This window comes from Notolepis coatsorum, assembly GCF_963971535.1.
Source record: "Notolepis coatsorum genome assembly, chromosome: 4".
Taxonomy (NCBI): domain Eukaryota; kingdom Metazoa; phylum Chordata; class Actinopteri; order Aulopiformes; family Paralepididae; genus Notolepis; species Notolepis coatsorum.
This window is the reverse complement of record NC_140168.1, coordinates 203,016,230-203,036,878: the sequence shown is the minus strand read 5'-3', so window position 1 is coordinate 203,036,878 and position 20,649 is coordinate 203,016,230. Positions and strand designations below refer to the sequence as shown.

The following is a 20,649-nucleotide window of genomic DNA, read 5'->3' as shown; positions in this document are numbered from 1 at the left end:
CTCCCTAACGAGCAAAACCCTCAAAGCACTCAAGGCAGTTGGTTTCAAACGTTTCTCACTGGCAGAAAGCTCTACCTTGTAGTGCACAGCAAGCTCCAGAAGCTGTTCTTTGGAAAACCTCTCCAACATGTCATGAGAAGGGCGATCAACAAAATCCTTAATGGAAGCCATCTTCACTGCACCAGCGCCACAACCTGCTCACTTTAGAGTCACTAAAAACACCCTAGCATACACAAATTACCTCAGACCCACTGAAGAACCACGAAGAACCACTGAAGAACCACTAAAGAGCCACTAACGAACCTCTATCCTACCTACCCTTAAGCTAATGCCCTGTAGACCTAACCCTCTTCAACCACACCTGCTACCAGCCAAAGATCATATTGACCATCCACCCGTCAAGTATATGGTATGGTACAAGACAAGTAGATGGTGCTAATCATTTCTCTGACTGCCCCAGGAGTATGTGGTGCACAGGAAGCTAACAAACAACCAGAAAATAATGTCCCTACCTACATGTGGTGTGCACTAAACTATATATTTTAACAGCATTAAGTAGTCACATCAAATTACAAAAGAATACGGCATACTCACCTGTTTGATGATCGGCTCAAGCCCCCACGTTACACAACATGTAACGAACACCACCCACACTATAGCACCACGACACACCATGCAAAACAAACAAAAAAAACACCAAACAAATTCTAGGGGTATTTGTTTCCAAATTCATCCCGGACGAGCGCCCAACTGTTACGACCCTGGCTCAAAGGGACGCAACCTATGTGCAAACCGACACCCGTGTTTAACTCAAAATACTACTCTAACAATGAATTACTGGTACAAACTAAAGAGCAAAGAATGAGAGAACGTGACAACTCTCTGTTAACACACACTCCTCTAGCCACAGACAGAGTGCATGTGTGTCTCAGAGACTGGTTTTAACCTGCCAGCAGGTATCCAATCAGCAGTAATTAGCTAATTAGCAGCCCTCACCTGCATGCCCAGTGACACAGGAGTGATCAAGCTCATGGTACATAACACCTACTGTCTAAAAAGACAGGGCGGGGCTACAGAGCGCCGTCAGGCCGTGATTGGACAGCAGCCACAACTCAGCCTCAACGGTCTCTGTGACAGGGCACGACGGCGGGAAATCACTCGTTTTCGCTAAATGTTTCCACCCAAACAACTGCTTCATTCAATGGAGCATCAGTGTGTTTCTGTTGAAAGGATTAAATGCTTGTCGGACACATATCAAGACACCAAGCAGATGTAAAATTGTTTTCTCCTTAGGGGTCTTGGGATATTTCATATGTTTTGGCTAATTTTGATTTAAATTGTATAATTCCCATTTTAAAATGTTTTACCATGGTATGTTTGGTATCTTTTTTTTTCAGCACAGCCTCACATATATGACCTGACAGTTAGTTTTCATATTGTATAATACTGTATATACTGTATACTGCATAATGTACAACACAAAACACAAAATCGGATTGAGAAAATGTGTTATTTTTAGTATGAACCAATGCAAACATATCAAATCAAGGATATAAAACAGTGGAAATGCACCCTCAGGTAGCATATTTACATAAACAAAAGAGAACAGATCAGAATTCAATTTACAAAGCATTATTTTCTCCATACACAGGTAATAAACACAGACGAAATTTTGATTCTCAACTGGAAATGATCACCAGCATGCTTTTTTTTAACAAAAAGTCAGTAAAGGTAATTTTTTTTACAAAAAAAAGAAAAAAAAATTTACAGTAAAAAGGTAAAAAATAACTAAATAATTAAATTGTGGGATATTCAATATACATATATACAGTACACATATGACTAGAGTGCAGTCATATAGAGTGCAGGATGCCTGAGGCGTATCCAAAAAAAATATTGCACCTGTCAAACTGTAACGCCTTTTGACAGGTGTTACCTGTGTATACGTGGCATGGGGGTCTAGCTGCGGTCCTGGGGGTCTGCACGGCATGAACCGGAGGGGCTGAGGGGCTGGATCAGGATCACTGTCGGTCTTCCAGGGCGTCTGATCTCCTGCCTGATCTCCTGCCTGGGCTGGACGTCTTGGCCTGGCCTGGGTTGTCCTGCATCGGCCTGGAGCAGGCTGCTCATCATGTCTGCACATAAATGGCACACACATTGTACATATAAGACACTGCTCATACAACACACACACACTGTATATACACTCAATATTCCATTCTGTATATATTGCGTACAAAGTCTGCAAACCTAGTTATAAGGGTTAGGGTTGGCTTGGGCACGCCCTGCCCCCCTAGATGTCCCAGGCAAATCATTGCTGTAGACAATGACATGTAAAAATACATTATTTTCAACTTTTATGAACAGAGTAATAACTAAAACAAAAGCACTAATAATAATAATAATAATAATAATAATAATAATAATAATAATAATAATAATAATAATAATAATAATAATAATAATAATAATAATAATAATAATAATAATAATAATAATAATAATAATAATAATAATAATAATAATAATAATAATAATAATAAGTCTCTCACCTGTCTTGGTTAGCCCTCCTTCCAATGTCTCACTGAACTGGTTGAAGGCAGGGCTTCTGCTCCTTGCTCCTCCTCACTGGATCGTCAACGTTAGCACATGGATAGCTCAAACTACTACTACTAAAACGTCTACTAATACTACTACTACTACTACTGCTACTACAACTACTACTACTGCTACTACTACTACTACCACTACTATTACTGCTAGTACTGCTACTACTACTGCTACTACTACTGTTATAAAAGTCGAACTACTAACTACTAACTGTCCGACAGAAATTATCTAGTGGACGAATTGTGCAGGCTTGTTCTACTCTTTCCGCCTCCTTCGTCACTTCCTCCCAATCTTTTCCGTTTCATTCTAGCACAAAAAATGGCCAAGATATTGATAAAAATGTAACGCATGTAAAATTATATCTGGCACATTTTACGCGTGCGTAAAAGTTTATTTAGCATCGAATTGAAATGATCCTGGTTGAGTCATTTATTGGTTTATCAAGACAAAATAAAAAGTAGCGTGTAGTTTCAAGGCCACGTCATAATGCCACGCCGAAGAAAACCCGGAAATGGACTAAGTTTTCGATACAGAGCGGCACAAACTGATGACGTCACTTCATCACGGCGCCGTGAGCCGCGACCGGGAACCGTTAATTTGACAAGCAATTTCAGGCAATTTAATACCCAGATAGTAAAAGGGGGCATTTTCCATATTTCAACTTAGTAAATCACACATCAGTCATTTTTAAAGAATGTGGAGGATTTCAACTTTCAGGAATTGCTCCTTGTTTGGCTCCGTTCACACTGCAGGCCTTAGCGCTCAATTCTGATTTATTGCTCAGATCTGTTTTTTTGTTTTGTTGGCTGTTCTGTATTTTCTTTAATTTTTAAAAAAAAATTACCAATATCCGGTCACATGAACCGGTCACATTCCTGAACTTGACCCACAGGCGCAAATTAACATTAAAGAAGATTGTGACAAATGTCAATATAGAGTGACGTAAAAAGTTACATGAAAGTCCCATGACTGTTCAGACTGAGGTCGCATTCCAAATAAAACAGACCTGTATCTGATTCAGGACCACATTATGAAAGTGGTCAAAATCAGAATTGAAAAGAACAGATTCCATGTGATTTGTGCTGCTCACACTGTTGGCTACCGAGCCCCGGTCAAGGCCGTTGGCGGAAAGTGGTGTTGTTGTCCAGCAGGGGGCACTCTGTCCTCTGGACTAGTCAGTAACAATGCCCCTGTTACGGTGATAGGGACACCGTATAGCTGCGAGTGCCGTCCCTCGTGAAAAAAGAAATCCAAATAAAATAAATAACCACACTTTCGACCGTTTTCGGCTTGCCATTGCCCTGACTGCTTTGTTGTTGAATCAAGTCAAATCCTAGGTAAGCGTATATTGCGTGTGTGAACGTTGACGTGATTTTTTTTTTTTTTTTAAATATATACCGTACTTTTCGCACTATAAGCCGCACCTGACTATAAGCCGCAGCAGCTAAATTGAATGATGTGTACATATATAAGCCGCACTGGACTATAAGCCGCAGGTGTTTTAATGTTTAATTACCATATGTAATTAGCATTGGGACACAATACTGTCGGACAAATAACAAGAATTAACTCATTTACAAGTTGTATTAAGTTTAGCAAATAAGGGAACAGATAAATAACATTTCAATGCAGTCAAAAAAGCAATATTTTGATTTTAACATTTTCGGGTTTGGTCACGTCGAGTCACATATAAGTCGCACCGTTATATAAGCCGCAGGGTCGAAAAATGGGGGGAAAAGCCGCGGCTTATAGTCCGAAAAGTACGGTATATAATTTTCTTTTTTTACAGTACCGAAATCTGGCACCGACGGATCTCACGTGAATCGGTACTCGGTACCCAAACCAACCCAACTATCCAAGAACCACGGTCGTCCTCACAGTCACTACCAACCTTGATGTAATTAAGAAGTTTCCTCAAACCGCGGGGCGCCACGGCGAGCCAGGACACCCCGCACACGGGCCAAGACGGGTCCACCACGCCCTCCGCATCCTGGTCACGCTTCATACTCAGCAGCGGTCCTTCTCCCCCTCCTCCGGGTCTCACCTTACGAGACGTGTAGTAGTTCAGCGCGAAGAAGTCCGCCGTGCCCAAAATGCCGGGCTCCTCCGTGGAGAACCGGGGCAGTCTGGAGCCGCCGGCACCGCCGCGGTGCCCCGCCTCCTCGCTCCGGGCCTCGGTGATGGCGGCCCTCATGGTCTCCGGGTAGTCTCCGGTGACAAACACGGGCCAGGCGAACCACCCGAGCGTGAAGGCCAGGTATCTCTCTGTGGCGGCTACGTCGTCCGTGCTAGCCGGGTCCAGCGGCTCGGCCCAGTCGCTGTTGATGGCCAGCGACACCGCGCCACCTTGTTCCGGCCTGTAGAGGGCGTCGTAGCTGTGCCAGGCCGCGGCGTGGGCGCGCAGCATGTTATGACCCGCGAGGTAGGCGGTGGCGAGGCCCGGCTCTTTGGTGCCGGGCGCGTGGAGGCCGTCCTCATGGCCCAGCTTGGCGCACACGTACGGCTCGTTGACGGTGATCCACAGTTTGACGCGGTCCCCGAACGTCTGGAAGCAAAAGCGGGCATAGGCGTCGAAGAGGGTCGCCAGCTCCGGGGATTTCCAGCCTCCCAGGTCCTGGAGAGCTTGAGGCAAGTCGAAGTGGTAAAGGGTGACCATAGGCGTCACGTTACAGGCCAGCAAATCATCAATGATCCGGTTGTAGTATTGTACACCTGTCAGATCAAAGTAGAGGGAGTTAATAGTCATGAATGGGTAATAGCGAGGTTTTTATTATTTATTATTATTATTATTATTATTATTATTATTATTATTATTATTATTATTATTATTATTATTATTATTATTATTATTATTATCTCCAATGTTACCCAGCGTTTGTAAGATAAGATAAAATATTCCTTTATTTGAAGATTCAGGCATCATAGCAGCATGGGGGGGGGAGGTACAGGTATGGGCAAGGTAATAGTAGAAAGACATAAATATAGGCAATAAACAGTGTGAACAAAGGCACATGAGGGTCGGTTACAATAAATATAGGCAATAAAAAAATTAGAGAGTAAAAGTAAACAGTATACACAAGGTACAGTATACACAAGGTACCCTAACTGGCATGATATACGTCATACGTTGTAGTCCGTGCAGGTTTTCATGGTTAAGAGTCAGACACACTCAGTGGTCAGACGTTCCTAATAGTTCTCCAGCTGCTGGCGGCAGTCCATGCCCACGGTTGTGGAGCCCGATGGCCGCTGGCATGAAGGACTGGCCAAGGCGGTTAGTGTAGTGTCAGGGGGGCGTGAATACTTTACCCAAGGCAGTTGTCGTTCCGCGTTCGGTTTGCGCGCCCTGATTGGCCTCTCAGCGCCCAATCGCGTTAGCCCTACTATCGCCTAACTACTCGCTCAATATACTACTATCACTCAAGCGCCGTGCATCAGCTTTCAGTTAACGTCGTATTGTTTTCGCCTCTCTATTAACGTAACTCGCTATTCATATCAATCGACATCACATCAATATAAATAACGTATTGTTTTCATCTCTCACATCAATATAAATAACGTATTGTTTTCATCTCTCTATTAACGTAACACGCTATTCATATCAATCGACATCACATCAACCCAGCCTCCTCCAATGTACAGTTTCTATGTCAAATGTATATACACTCTTTTTCTGGACACTTTTTGTATCACAAACAGTACTGTATTTGCAAATCTGGTATGTCATAAATGTATAGATGTAGCAGTACTGTCTATCTGTATGTCATGTGTGTCATATATGTTATGATGAATTGAAAATGGGGGACCCTGATGTAAACAAGACGAACCCTATTCCCCATACCTGGCTAACTGAGTTAGCCGGATAATTTTCAGCATAGCTTGACTTAAGCCAGACATTTACGTTCCCCGAAGTCGGATTTTCTAAATCGCCATGGTAACAGATCAGAAAGTTTGAACCTGCTCCGGAGCAGGGTTAAGTTCAGTTAGCTGGATGAACCATGGACCACAATGGAAACAAGCCTTGGCTTTATTGTGTTTTATCCATTTTTGACCTGCGTTATTGACACTGTTATTGTCTTGTCTTTTAAAATGTTTTTTTGTCATACGATTTGTGTCAAAATAAAGTATTCAATATTCAACTCGCAAAGAAGTGCCAGCTCGCTTCCTGAAATAATTACCACAGTGTAGATCTGCATTATACCATTCTAAATTATGTTTTTGTGCTTCGTTTTCCTAGAGGGGGCTTTTGAAATGTAAAATAATAGACCTAAATGCTGATAATAAATCATATTCAGCCTATAGATTTACTTTGTCCTAAATAAAATAATGCACGTCATATACGGCGCTCGGAGTCGCGATACACACTGCATGTGGTTATTTTAATAACGCCGCATTGCAAATGTGAATGCCGCGGGGATATCGGCCGTTTGGTTCTGATTAGTTTCATACATTCTCTGCTGTAGATTTGCTTAACGGAGCACCCGGATTGTGTTTCATTCAAGCATAAAATTGAAGTGTCTATGCGTGGATTGTGGTCTTTGTGGATTATGAATTACGAGGAATCTGAGGATTGTTGAATTGTATCATCACTCACACGTTATTGTGATATTGTAACTGGGATTAAAGTGTCTGATGAGATGCGCTGTTTGACGGATTAGAGCAATTGAATGAGCCGTTGACGTCACATTAATGCATTTGAGCAAATGCATTATCTGTTCAAGCACTGTTATCTGATGATGAACATGCGTCACTGGTATAAACCAAAGGTTAATCAATTCAATGCATATGGATTATGTCCGAAACAGATTCAAACCTGATTAATAGTGAAACTGTATAGCCGGCTCCAAGCCTCTCTGTTATTTCGGGGGTCGCGCCTTGAAAATTGTATTTATATATAAAATACATGTTACCTAAGCCGAGCGCATACAGTGCAGATATCCTCATAAGCATCTATTAATTCTTATCAATTAGATACTCTTTGGGCTTGTTTGTATCTACTTATTCTGAAAGAGTTTAACTAATTATTTTCCCTAGCAATAGATCTCATTCGATTATTCATTCCATTAAGCCTACTGCCAGCAGGCACATTTAAAGAAATATAATCTGATTGATTGGGGTAATGAGGGATTTAACATTAGCCTATAGATTATGCATTTAACTTGTCGGCGAGGCTATTGAGCCGTATGTATTGTACCCATTCTGCAATATGTTAATAAAGTTTTAAATCAATCAATCAATCAATGCCGTTAGAAAATCAGGATTTCTGCGATCGACACCTGCTGTCTTTTCAGCTGAGGCGGCCGCGCGCACTGATCCTGAGCATCAAGTCTGGTTCGAATTAACGAGACTGAATCCACCTTCGAGGAACAGGGAAAGCGCGGATTCAAACATCAGGTTAATTGAATCTGGATAATGGGACTTTTGATCGACTTAGTTGAACCAGGTACAGGGAATAGGGCGGTCTGCATCCCCTTAGCTATTGAGTTAGTATATTGTGAGACTCTTCGGCGGTAGCGAGTTAGGCGATAGGTAGTTGAGTGATAGTTAGTTTTAGTATATGATGCACGGCGGAGGCGAAAACAATACGAGGAAATGGGAACTGAAGTATTGAGCGAGTAGTAGGGCTAACGCGATTGGGCGCTGAGAGGCCAATCAGGGCGCACAAACCGAACGCGGAAGGACAACTGCCTCGGGTAAAGTATTCACGCGTCAGGTACAGTATGAGTCTGTGGCTGAACGTGCTCCTCACCTTGGCTAGCTCCTCATAGAGGGGGTAATATCCTATTATTATTATTATTATTATTATTATTATTATTATTATTATTATTATTATTATTATTATTATTATTATTATTATTATTATTATTATTATTATATATTATTATTATTATTATTATTATTATTATTATTATTATTATTATTATTATTATTATTATTATTATTATTATTATTATTATTATATCTCCCATGTTTTTACACCTCTCACAATCTTCCTGGACACTTTAAATTGTTTACACTTATTACTGTACATTTCACTGTATATTTCTGTAAATCTTTTGCTGGATAGTTTATATTTAAGAATTTAGAATGTACCGTAATTCCTCTAATAGTAACCGGGTCTCAAATACAAGCCGGGTCTCTATTAATGGCCGGGTGCGCTCTTGAGCTAAGCAATTATAAGCCGGCCTCCTAATACAAGCCGGGTTACTAATATACTGAGCTGCATACTGAGCTAGTTACTTGATTTCACCTTGAAAACGTTGAAATGACCAGTGACCACCTGTAATTGCACTGTTTACTATTTCATACAGTACTTGGTTTCAATAAATGAACCCAGTACATTTTACTGGGTTCAAACTGACACAAAATGTTGATTTATTCATTATGATCCGTTTGAAATATAGGCCTCCCTCTTATACAGGCCTCCTCCTAATACAAGCCTGGTACCCGCTACAGTTGAAACAAATACAAGCCGGGGTTACTATTAGAGGAATTACGGTATATACATACCAGAATGTATATCCCCGGACCGTATTTTATTCTTTATTCTATTTTATTCTTATTTTTATTATCATTATATTCTTATTCTTATTTTAGTCCTATTGACTACCTAAATGTTTATTGTTGTTCAATGTGAGCGATCTGTAGTACCGAATTTCCCTCTGGATTATTCAAGGATTTCTATTCTATTCTATTCTATTCATGTTCAGTTCAGAGTTTTTTTTTTCAGTTCAGAGTTTTTATTTGCCACATGGAATCATACAATCAGAGTTTCTTCATTACACAATCATAAATATCATTCCATGGACAAAAGGAGCAGGAAGAAGAATAAATCTTATAGTTACCTGCCCCTTATTCCTAAACTAAACAAGTATTTACTTAATGGTCGGCGTACAACCTAATTTACACAAATAATAATTTATACCATTATACAAGAAACACACAATCCACAGTTAAACAAGAAAAAATTAAATAATAATAATAATAATAAAGAATAAAGAATAAAAGAAAGAGAAAAAAAAGAAAAGATCTCACTATTCAGATCACATTTGATTTTCATACTGACTAAATATATATATATTTTTTTTAATTTTGAATTGATAAACACTATTACATCCCTTAAGCTCGCTATGGAGAGAATTCCACAACTTTACACCAATAACTGAAGGACACATCTGTTTAAGTGTGGTACGTGCAAACTGATGTTTAAAATTGTATTTTCTCCTACTAAACTCACTTTCTAAATGAAAAAGATTTTGTAGTTTTTCTTAAGTTTAATTATGTTACCCAGCCCTTGTGTCTTGGGATATGACTTTGGGTTCCACAGAAGATGATGATGATAATAATAATAATAATAATAATAATAATAATAATAATAATAATAATAATAATAATAATAATAATAATAATAATAATAATAATAATAATAATAATAATAATAATAATAATAATAATAATAATAATAATAATAATAATAATAATAATAATAATAATAATAATAATAATAATAATAATAATAATAATAATAATAATAATAATAATAATAATAATAATAATAATAATAATAATAATAATAATAATAATAATAATAATAATAATAATAATAATAATAATAATAATAATAATAATAATAATAATAATAATAATAATAATAATAATAATAATAATAATAATAATAATAATAATAATAATAATAATAATAATAATAAACTTTATTTGTATAGCACTTTTCATACAGAAGTTGCAGTTCAAAGTGCTTCAGAACAGTAAATAATACAGGCATAAGCGAGCATAAAAAAGATAGAGGTAGCAAGGTAAGGTAAATCACAGTGTTTCACATTAGGATCTAGCATCCCAATAGGCCTTTCTGTTTACAGTTTCATTCAGTAATACAAATAATAAAAATAGAATAGACAGAGTAAAAACAAAGTGCGGTTAGCTTTAGGCTAATAGAAAAGTCCATTCATAATAAAAATAAAAAAAAAACACCGGTCTGTAACAGGGAACACTGCATTATCGATAGGGTTGGGCATCGTTTAGATTTGAACGATTCCGGTTCCGATTCTCCATTTCGATTCCTGTTCTAAACGATTCTCGCTTCAGGTCAAAACAGGTCACAGCTTATTTCGCAGGAGATTTTTTTATTTTTATTTTTTTTATCTTAAATTTTTTTCATACTATTCACATTGTCAGTTGACTTGATACAGTTTAATTTGCTGTACTGTAACTAGGGTATTAATTAACAAAGTATTATTATTTTTTTTAAGAATCGAAATTAAGAATCGAAATGGAAGTTAGGAACCGGTTCCTATTAGAACCGGTTCTCGGTGCCCAACCCTAATTATCGAGACAGCGCCCCTAGGAGGATCTGGCCGGTAATGCACTTTTCCGAATTCCAAGAGTAGGGTAAATCTGCAGTGCCACTCTGTGACATTGAGGTCGCTTTCACATATAGTTTTGGTGGACTCGGTGCGGTTCTGGGGGTGAAGTTGCAACATTGTTGCATTCTTCATTTGGTTCGCCTGCGTTCACATAGAAATCTGTGAGGCGGACCGAGACCTTCTGGACAACGTCACGCGGTCGAAAAGGGCGCTCGGCTATTGGACAGTGGAAATGTGTGTGTGGCTGCGAGCCCGTGTGTGCGCGCGCGTGTGTGTGTGTGTCTGTGTGTGGACTGTCTGCGAGCCCTCCAGATCAGCGGAGCGAGTTTTGACATGGCATTGATCCATTGTTCTATTGAAGCACATTACCACCATCCTCTCGCTAAACAACTTGTAGACCACGGTGTTTTTATGAGAGCCCACAAGTAGCTGTTTTATTAATAATATAATAAGCCACGTTTTTTCTTCCTTCTTCCCAAGATGCACAGATATATAGATATATAGATAGATAGATAGATAGATAGATAGATAGATAGATAGATAGATGCAGTGTGCTTGTTTTGCAGTGAATGAATGCTGCGAGCAGTGGTAATAATAATCACTTCCTATATTTGGTTCGCGTTTGGTCCGCTGAAGCCGAACCGAGACCTACGTTTTCAGGCGGACCAGAGTTCGCCTGTTTGGTCCGCGAACCGAGTTCGACACGCATTCACACAAACCCGAAAAACCGGACTATCGAATTCTGGTCCGAAAGTCCGGACCAAACAGCCCCTGTGTGAAAGCGACCTGAGTAGGATATTAAAATTGAATAAAAGCCAAAACAACCTTGCCACGTATATATATATACTAGGGATGCCCCGATCACGTTTTTTGCCACCGATACCGATCACCGATCGTCGTGAGCCATATCGGCCGATACCGATCCGATACCGATCGTTTTTGATTAAAAGAAATTAAATTTTTCTTTTTTTTTTTTTTTTTTTTATAAAATATATATATTATATAATTAGACTTGTACTTGTATTATCTGCGAGACATCGCCACCACGCAACAAGCTCCACTGTCTGTGTGTACTCTAGTAGCCTCCAGCTACAGCCAGGATTCTCCGGAGCTGCAGCTGGACCTATACTCGAGTAGCCTCGAGCTACGGCCAGGATTCTCCGGCGCTGCACCTGGACCCTATTGGTATAACGTTACTTAACTGTGCTCAGCAAGCCCTCAGCTCGAATACGCATCGAATCAGTGTTATAAGACATTGATATCAGGAGCTATCTGTTAGGGCTGTCTTAAATACTTCGAAGCTTCGAAGCTTTGTTCGATGGCACAAGCTTCGAACATGAAAAAAAAATCGAAGTAAAAAATAAATAAAAAAAAAAAAGATAAAAAAAATTGTGTGTGTGTGCGTGTGTGTGTGTGTGTGTGTGTGTGTGTGTGTGTATGTGTGTGTGTGTGTGTGTGTGTGTGTGTGTGTGTGTGTGTGTGTACTACCCATCCCAGTTAGGACAGCCGAATCCCGTCCAATCTTTCGCCGTCGACTAAAGACTCACTTCTTCAACCATTATCTGAAATGATAAAAAAAAAAGAAAAGAAAAAAAATCTAACCGTGACTAACCTTACTGTCATGCACTTTTCCTAATAAACTAACCTACACTGTAACACGCAACACTTTGATAAACATTGTTACTCAGCTGATAGAGTTGTACCCTTCTTGCTGTCTTGTCGTACAGAACTTGTAAGTCGCTTTGGATAAAAGCGTCAGCTAAATGACTAAATGTAAATGTGTGTGTGTGTGTGTGTGTGTGTGTGTGTGTGTGTGTGTGTGTGTGTGTGTGTGTGTGTGTGTGTGTGTGTGTGTGTGTGTGTGTGTGTGTGTGTGTGTGTGTGTGTGTGTGTGTGTGTGTGTGTGTGTGTGTGTGTGTGTGTGTGTGTGTGTGTGTGTGTGTGTGTGTGTGTGTGTGTGTGTGTGTGTGTGTGTGTGTGTGTGCACGCGCATGGGGCCATTGGGTGGGGCCGGGGGACAAATACACTGGAGGAAAGTAACCCAGCTCAGCACTGCCCAAATTATATCATCACTATTGCCTGTTTGAAGGATATCATCCTCAAATACATATACACCTACATGCCTTGTAGAATTCCACACATAAGAAAGAAAGATACTGGGATGAATAAACAAAATAGGAAATAAAATTTAGATAAGGTGCTACTGAGATGTTTTGGTGAGTTCTTTGTTTTTTTGTGGAAGTTGCCCTTCTTAAAAATGCATGAACATTCACTGATAATTGGTCTGTAGTGGAGTCTACAAGGTCTACATTGCCGGACCATGTAGAATCCGGACCTTGTAGACTGACATAATTCTGTGCATAGTTTAGTCTACACAGGCCATATTTCAAATAATCAAAATCTTACTTCATTCATCTTAAACATTCTTGATTTGGGGGATTGGTAGTTCCCATGAAATCTGTAGTTGTTCAAACGACAACAGCGATCCACCTTGAATTAAATCACACAGCCGAGTGAAACCTTGTTGGCTCAGTCACAAAATTAATTAATCCAACCCACTTTATTTATAGAGCACATTTAAAAACAACAAAGTTTATGAACGTGCTGTACAAGTCCCACAACATAAGATAAAAAAAATAAATAAAAAATCGAAGCTTCGAATTAAAATCGAAGCTCGGCCCCGAAGCTTCGATTGCCAAAAAAAGATTCGAAGGTCAGCCCTACTATCTGTAGCTACTGCTAGCCGGATATATAACGTTAATACAACGCCTCAGTGAATTATTTAGTTCAATGGGACATTTCGTTTTTAACAGTGAACTAACTTGCGCTAACATGAGCTAACAGCTAAGAGCTAACAGGTATCATACCTACCTACTATACTTGCTAGAGCGTTTGTTGATGTCAGGAGCTATCGGTAGCTGGCCGGCTAGATACCGTTCGGTTAGACAATGCCTCATCATGTATTAAACTAAAAGTGAATAGTTGACTGGGTCATTTTGTAACGGTAGCTAAGCTAACGTTAGCTCAGGGAGACGCCGACACGCCGTCCTCCCGTGTCTCAATAGACTAGACCCGTGTTTACATGCGTGCGGGAGGGGCTGGACTCGAGAGCAGACAGAACTCAGCGACAGCGACTGAGATCGGGTTTGACGATCGGTGAAAATAAAACATTATCACCGATCAAGGATCGCATATTTATACTGAATATCGGCCGATAACGATCGGTGGCCGATCGATCGGTGGCCGATCGATCGGGGCATCCCTAATATATACGTGGTTGGCCCTTTAAGCATGGCGCCAAAACACGTATATATACGTGGTTGGCCCCGAATGTGTTAAGATTTACCGGGTACCTTTTTGATTGACATGCCGCGTGGTCCCGTCGGGCAGCAGGCGGGCCCAGGAGAGAGACAGGCGGTAGTGGGTCAGTCCAAGCTGCTGGACACACCGTAGGTCCTTCTCCCAGAACTCGTAGCTCTTACAGGCCTCGTCTCCGTCCTGTTGTCCAAACACTCTGCCTTTCTCGCGACAAAACGTGTCCCAGATACTCGGACCCTTGCCGTCTGCATCCCAGCCACCTGACGTCACCACCGCGGATACAAAGTTTCAAGTGTCAAAACGTGGTATGCAGGTAATGGGCCAGTAATTTGGTTTAGAATGAAAGCTTTAAGTGTGCAGGCGCAATAAAGCTGCAAGGAAGAGAGATGTTGATAAGATAAAGAATGATTAAGTATTTTATGGGTTATAAAAGGCAAACCCCTTGCAATAATTACCATCTTACTGAGCCTTTACAAAAGCCCTGTGTTAAAAGAACATTCTACCTATACATCGTAAAATAAGATGCTTATTCTTACCATATATATATCCATATCTGTCTGTACATACTTAAACCTTCTATATGCCTTGCCTAAGTACGTATACACCTGCATATAACTGTATGATAGCGTGTACAATAATGCTGTATACCGTGTATATATATTTATTCTTACCATATATGTAGTATATATATATTATCCATATGTCTGAATATACCTGCATATAATCCATATAACTCTGTATAATAGCATGTACAATAATGCTAACGTGTATATATTTATTCTTACCGTACATATATCTGTCTGTACATACCTGCATATAATCCTTTATACAAATCTGTAGATACTATATCTATTGTACATATCCCTTACCTACTCTTACTAGTTAAACTGCTGGCCAGTATGACTTACTTACTACCATAGTGTCGTTATACCGTATTACCTGTATCACTGTACATATTAATACTACAACTCTGTACACACATCTGATTAGCACTATTGCTCAGTAGTACTAATTTATATATTTTATATCCAGTTAAATCTCCTGTAAGCTACATTGTATATTATAATACTGTTCCACTTTACTGTTACATTTGAACTCTGGTTGGATGCAAAACATGTCTTTGTTGTACTGTAGGCCTACTTAGATTCAAATGTCTAATAGACATGCACGCATACCGCAGTCTCAACAGATTTGTTTTACATTGCGTTTTACAGATGATCTGTACAGTGGGTGACAATAGTCACAAGGAAAGATGAAATTACCTACCTGGGTTCCATCCTAGAGGCTAATCTCTCCTGTGACAAAATGGCATCCAATGTAATAAAAAAAGTCAACCAACAAACTCGATTCTTGTACCGGATCTCCTCTCTGGTAAACAAGAATAGCCTGAAGACTCTAGCAGGAGCACTCATTCAAGGGTACTACGACTATGCTTGCACCTCATGGTACCAAAGCACCTCAAAGGCGCTAAAAACAAAATGACAAACATCTCAAAACAAACTGGTCAGACTACTGCTTGACCTTACTCCTAGAACCCACCTCACCCCTGCCCACTTTGACAACCTAGGATGGCTTAGAGTAGACGACAGAGTACAGCAACTTGCAATGGGCCTGGTCTACAAGATACACTACACGACCAAGGTACCCATGTACATGTCAAAATACTTCCCAAAGGTCAGTGAATACCACAATCATAACACCAGAGGGAGCTCCACAAATCATGTTAAACCCAGATTCGGCTCAAACAAGGGACTAAACACGTTTCGCAATTATGCCACATCAATGTGGAACGCCCTACCCAAAGCTGTAAAGGAATGTGAATCACTACCCACTTTCAAAACCACTCTCAAGGGACACCTACGGGAGACTGCAATTCGAAACTGGCCCCTGTAAATGTCCTAACCCAACCCCCTCCAATGTACAGTAATTTACATAGTATGGTTGTCAATATTCCAATGTACAGTTTTTCTTGTTTGTAGTGCCCCCCCCCCCCCCCCCCCATGTACAGTTTTTTCTTGTTTGTACAGTGTCCCCCCCCCCCCCCCCCAATGTAAATTACTCAGTATGGTTGTCAATATCCCAATGTACCCAACCCCCCCCCCCCCCACACAACCCCACCCAACCTCCTCCAATGTACAGTTTTTACGTCAAATGTACTCCCTTTTCTTGACTCTTTTTGTATCACAAACAGTACTGTATTTGCGGTCTGCATCCCCTTAACAATTGTGTGTATTGAGCTGTACTGTATTGTACCCATTCAGCAATCTGTTAATAAAGTTTTCAATCAATCAATCTCTTAACTTCTTATTAGATATAGCATGTGTGTGTGTGTGTGTGTGTGTGTGTGTGTGTGTGTGTGTGTGTGTGTGTGTGTGTGTGTGTGTGTGTGTGTGATTGATGATTGATTGAAAAAAATTATTAACAGATTGCAGAATGGGTACAGTACAGTACAGCTCAATACACACAATTGTTAAGGGGATGCAGTCATGCAGACCAGAGAAAGACTTGTCTTGTTTACATCAGGGTCCCCCATTGTGAGTGCGCGTGCGTGTGGTCACCGTGCATTATTATTCCTTGTCTCACACAACAAGGAAACATGGAGTAGGCCGATTATATATCATGTTATGTTATTATGAGTTATGACAAGGGGAACATGTCCCGGGTTGTTGTGCAGCTACATACCTTCAATCTGATACGCGGCGGTCGCTGCTCCCCACGCGAAGTATCGCGGGAACGACATGTCTCGCGGTGATGACGGGCCGGAGGGGGGGGGGGCAAGAAGCGGAACACTCTTTACGTTGAGCGGTTTCTGCTGTACAACCATAGATATATATTATCTATGTGTACAACAACGTGTTTACACTTTTCACGGTCAGTCCTCCTGCGTGGGCGATGTTGTAGAATATGAATTGAACCCGTGCGCGTACACAGAGAGAGAGAGAGAGCCTGGTCTCACGTGGTCACTTCTTCCATAGACGGCATCTGACTAACCGCCTGTGACACACACGTAAACACACACAGCCAGTCGACCACCGCACTTCCGCGTTACATGGAGCTCGTGATGGGGTGAATGAATGAATGAATGAAAACTTTATTTAACAGATTGCAGAATGGGTACAATACAGTACGGCTCAATACATACAATTGTTAAGGGGATGCAGACCTGAGAAAGACGTTTGTCTTGTTTCCATCAGGGTCCCCCATTTTCAATTCATATAGACATATATGACATACATGACATACAGATAGTCAGTACTGCTACATCTATACATTTATGACATACCAGATTTGCAAATACAGTACTGTTTGTGATACAGAAGGAGTCAAGAAAAGGGAGTATATACATTTGACGTAGAAACTGTACATTGGAGGTTGGGTGGGGGGGGTTGGGTACATTGGGATATTGACAACCATACTGGGTAATTTACATTGGAGGTGGTTGGGGGGGGGGGGGGGGGGCGGGGGGCATACTGTATAAACAAGTAACACTGTACATTGAGGGGGGGGGGGGAGGAGACACTGTACAAACAAACACAATTGTACATTGAACTATTGACAAAACCATACTAGGTAAATGACTGTACATTGGAGGGGGTTGGAATGATTGGGTTAGGATATTTACAGGGGCCAGTGTTGAATTGCAGTCTCCCGTAGGTGTCCCTTGAGAGAGGTTTTGAAAGTGGGTAGTGATCCACATTCCTTTACAGCTTTGGGTAGGGCGTTCCACATTGATGTGGCATAATTGCGAAACGTGTTTAGTCCCTTATTTGAGCCGAATCTGGGTTTGACATGATTTGTGGAGCTCCCTCTGGTGTTGTGATCGTGGTATTCACTGACCTTTGGGAAGTATTTTGACATGTACATGGGTACCTTGGTCGTGTAGTGTATCTTGTAGACCAGGCCCATTGCAAGTTGTTGTACTCTGTCGTCTACTCTAAGCCATCCTAGGTTGTCGAAGTGGGCAGGGGTGAGGTGGGTTCTAGGAGTAAGGTCAAGCAGTAGTCTGACCAGTTTGTTTTGAGATGTTTGTAATTTTGTTTTTAGCGCCTTTGAGGTGCTTTGGTACCATGAGGTGCAAGCATAGTCGTAGTACCCCTGAATGAGTGCTCCTGCCAGAGTCTTCAGGGTGTTCTTGTTTACCAGAGAGGAGATCCGGTACAAGAATCGAGTTCGTTGGTTGACTTTTTTTATTACATTGGATGCCATTTTGTCACAGGAGAGATTAGCCTCTAGGATGGACCCCAGGTAGGTAATTTCATCTTTCCTTGTGACAATATTGTCACCCACTGTAACTGAGAAGCCGTCGGTCTTGCTGAGTTTGTTATTTGAACCGAAGAGAATGGACTCTGTTTTGCCCATGTGTAATGATAGTTTGTTATCAGCGAGCCATATGCAGATTCTGCCTAGTTCCGAGCTGAGGGTTTTTTCAACCTGTAACTTGTTCTTGTCAGAGACCAGCAGGGCTGAGTCGTCCGCAAACAGGAACAAGTTGCAGTCACAAGCTGACGACATGTCATTTGCATAAATTAGGAACAGTAGCGGTCCTAGTATGCTTCCTTGTGGAACACCACAGCTCACTGTGAGGGGGGGGGATAGGGTACCGTTTACCTCCACCATCTGTTCCCTCCCCTCAAGGTAGGATTGCATCCAGCTCACTGATAGACTATCAAAACCAATTGCTTTTAGCTTGTCAATCAGAATGGAGTGATTGACCGTGTCAAAGGCCTTTTGTAGGTCCAGCATGACCATGCCGCAGTATTTGCCTGCGTCCACCTCTTGTTTGATGTGGTCATTCAAATAGAGAAGGCATGTGTCAGTGGAGTGGGATGTTCTGAAGCCAGATTGGAATTCGTAGATTAGATTTTTTTCCGCTAGGTACTTTTCGACCTGTTCGTAGACTATTTTTTCCATGACTTTCGAGATGGGGAACATAGATATAATATATCTGTGTTCTATATTATATATCTATGATGGGGAAGGAAGGGGGAAACGGAGCGCGTGAAATTCCGTGAATGAAGACCACTGCACTTCCGCGTTACATGGAGCTCGTGATGTGGAAGAGATTGATTGATTGATTGATTGAAAACTTTATTAACAGATTGCAGAATGGGTACAATACAGTACAGCTCAATACACACAATTGTTAAGGGGATGCAGACCAGAGAAAGACTTTCGTCTTGTTTACACCAGGGTCCCCCATTTTCAATTCATCAGGACATATATGACATACATGACATACAGATAGTCAGTACTGCTACATCTATACATTTATGACATACCAGATTTGCAAATACAGTACTGTTTGTGATACAGAAGGAGTCAAGAAAAGGGAGTATATACATTTGACGTAGAAACTGTACATTGGAGGAGGTTGGGTGGGGGGGGTTGGGTACACTGGGATATTGACAACCATACTGGGTAATTTACATTGGGGGTGGGTGGGGGGGGGGGGGGCACATTGTATAAACAAGCAAAACTGTACATTGAGGGGGGGGGGGGGGACTCTGTACAAACAAACAAAATTGTACATTGGACTATTGACAAGACCATACTAGGTAAATGACTGTACATTGGAGGGGGTTGGGTTAGGATATTTACAGGGGCCAGTGTTGCATTGCAGTCTCCCGTAGGTGTCTCTTGAGAGAGGTTTTGAAAGTGGGTAGTGATCCACATTCCTTTACAGCTTTGGGTAGGGCGTTCCACATTGATGTGGCATAATTGCGAAACGTGTTTAGTCCCTTATTTGAGCCGAATCTGGGTTTAACATGATTTGTGGAGCTCCCTCTGGTGTTGTGATCGTGGTATTCACTGACCTTTGGGAAGTATTTTGCCATGTACATGGGTACCTTGGTCGTGTAGTGTATCTTGTAGACCAGGCCCATTGCAAGTTGCTGTACTCTGTCATCTACTCTAAGCCATCCTAGGTTGTCAAAGTGGGCAGGGGTGAGGTGGGTTCTAGGAGTAAGGTCAAGCAGTAGTCTGACCAGTTTGTTTTGAGATGTTTGTAATTTTGTTTTTAGCGCCTTTGAGGTGCTTTGGTACCATGAGGTGCAAGCATAGTCGTAGTACCCCTGAATGAGTGCTCCTGCCAGAGTCTTCAGGGTATTCTTGTTTACCAGAGATTGATTGATTGATTGAAAACTTTATTAACAGATTGCAGAATGGGTACAGTACAGTACAGCTCAATACATACAATTGTTAAGGGGATGCAGACCAGAGAAAGGTTTTCGTCTTGTTTACATCAGGGTCCCCCATTTTCAATTCATCATAACATATGACATACACGTCATACAGATAAATCAAATCAAATGTATTTGTAAGGCCCAACAACACACGTTAATGT

The 20,649-nt window shown here is 40.9% G+C and overlaps 1 protein-coding gene across 1 annotated transcript in view; it reads right to left on the bottom strand.

Annotated features, from left to right (window-relative positions):
- The window catches only part of gba3 (glucosidase, beta, acid 3), a gene marked incomplete at both ends in the record, with an annotated part of 30,108 nt that extends 13,062 nt beyond the window's left edge, over window positions 1-17,046 (bottom strand). Inside the window, 3 exons of the mRNA XM_084312197.1 lie at window positions 4,502-5,322; window positions 14,342-14,566; window positions 16,989-17,046. Of these exons, the coding sequence (XP_084168323.1) occupies window positions 4,502-5,322; window positions 14,342-14,566; window positions 16,989-17,046 (1,104 nt within the window). The remainder of the gene's footprint in view (window positions 1-4,501; window positions 5,323-14,341; window positions 14,567-16,988) is intronic.
- Window positions 17,047-20,649: the final 3,603 nt, after the last annotated feature.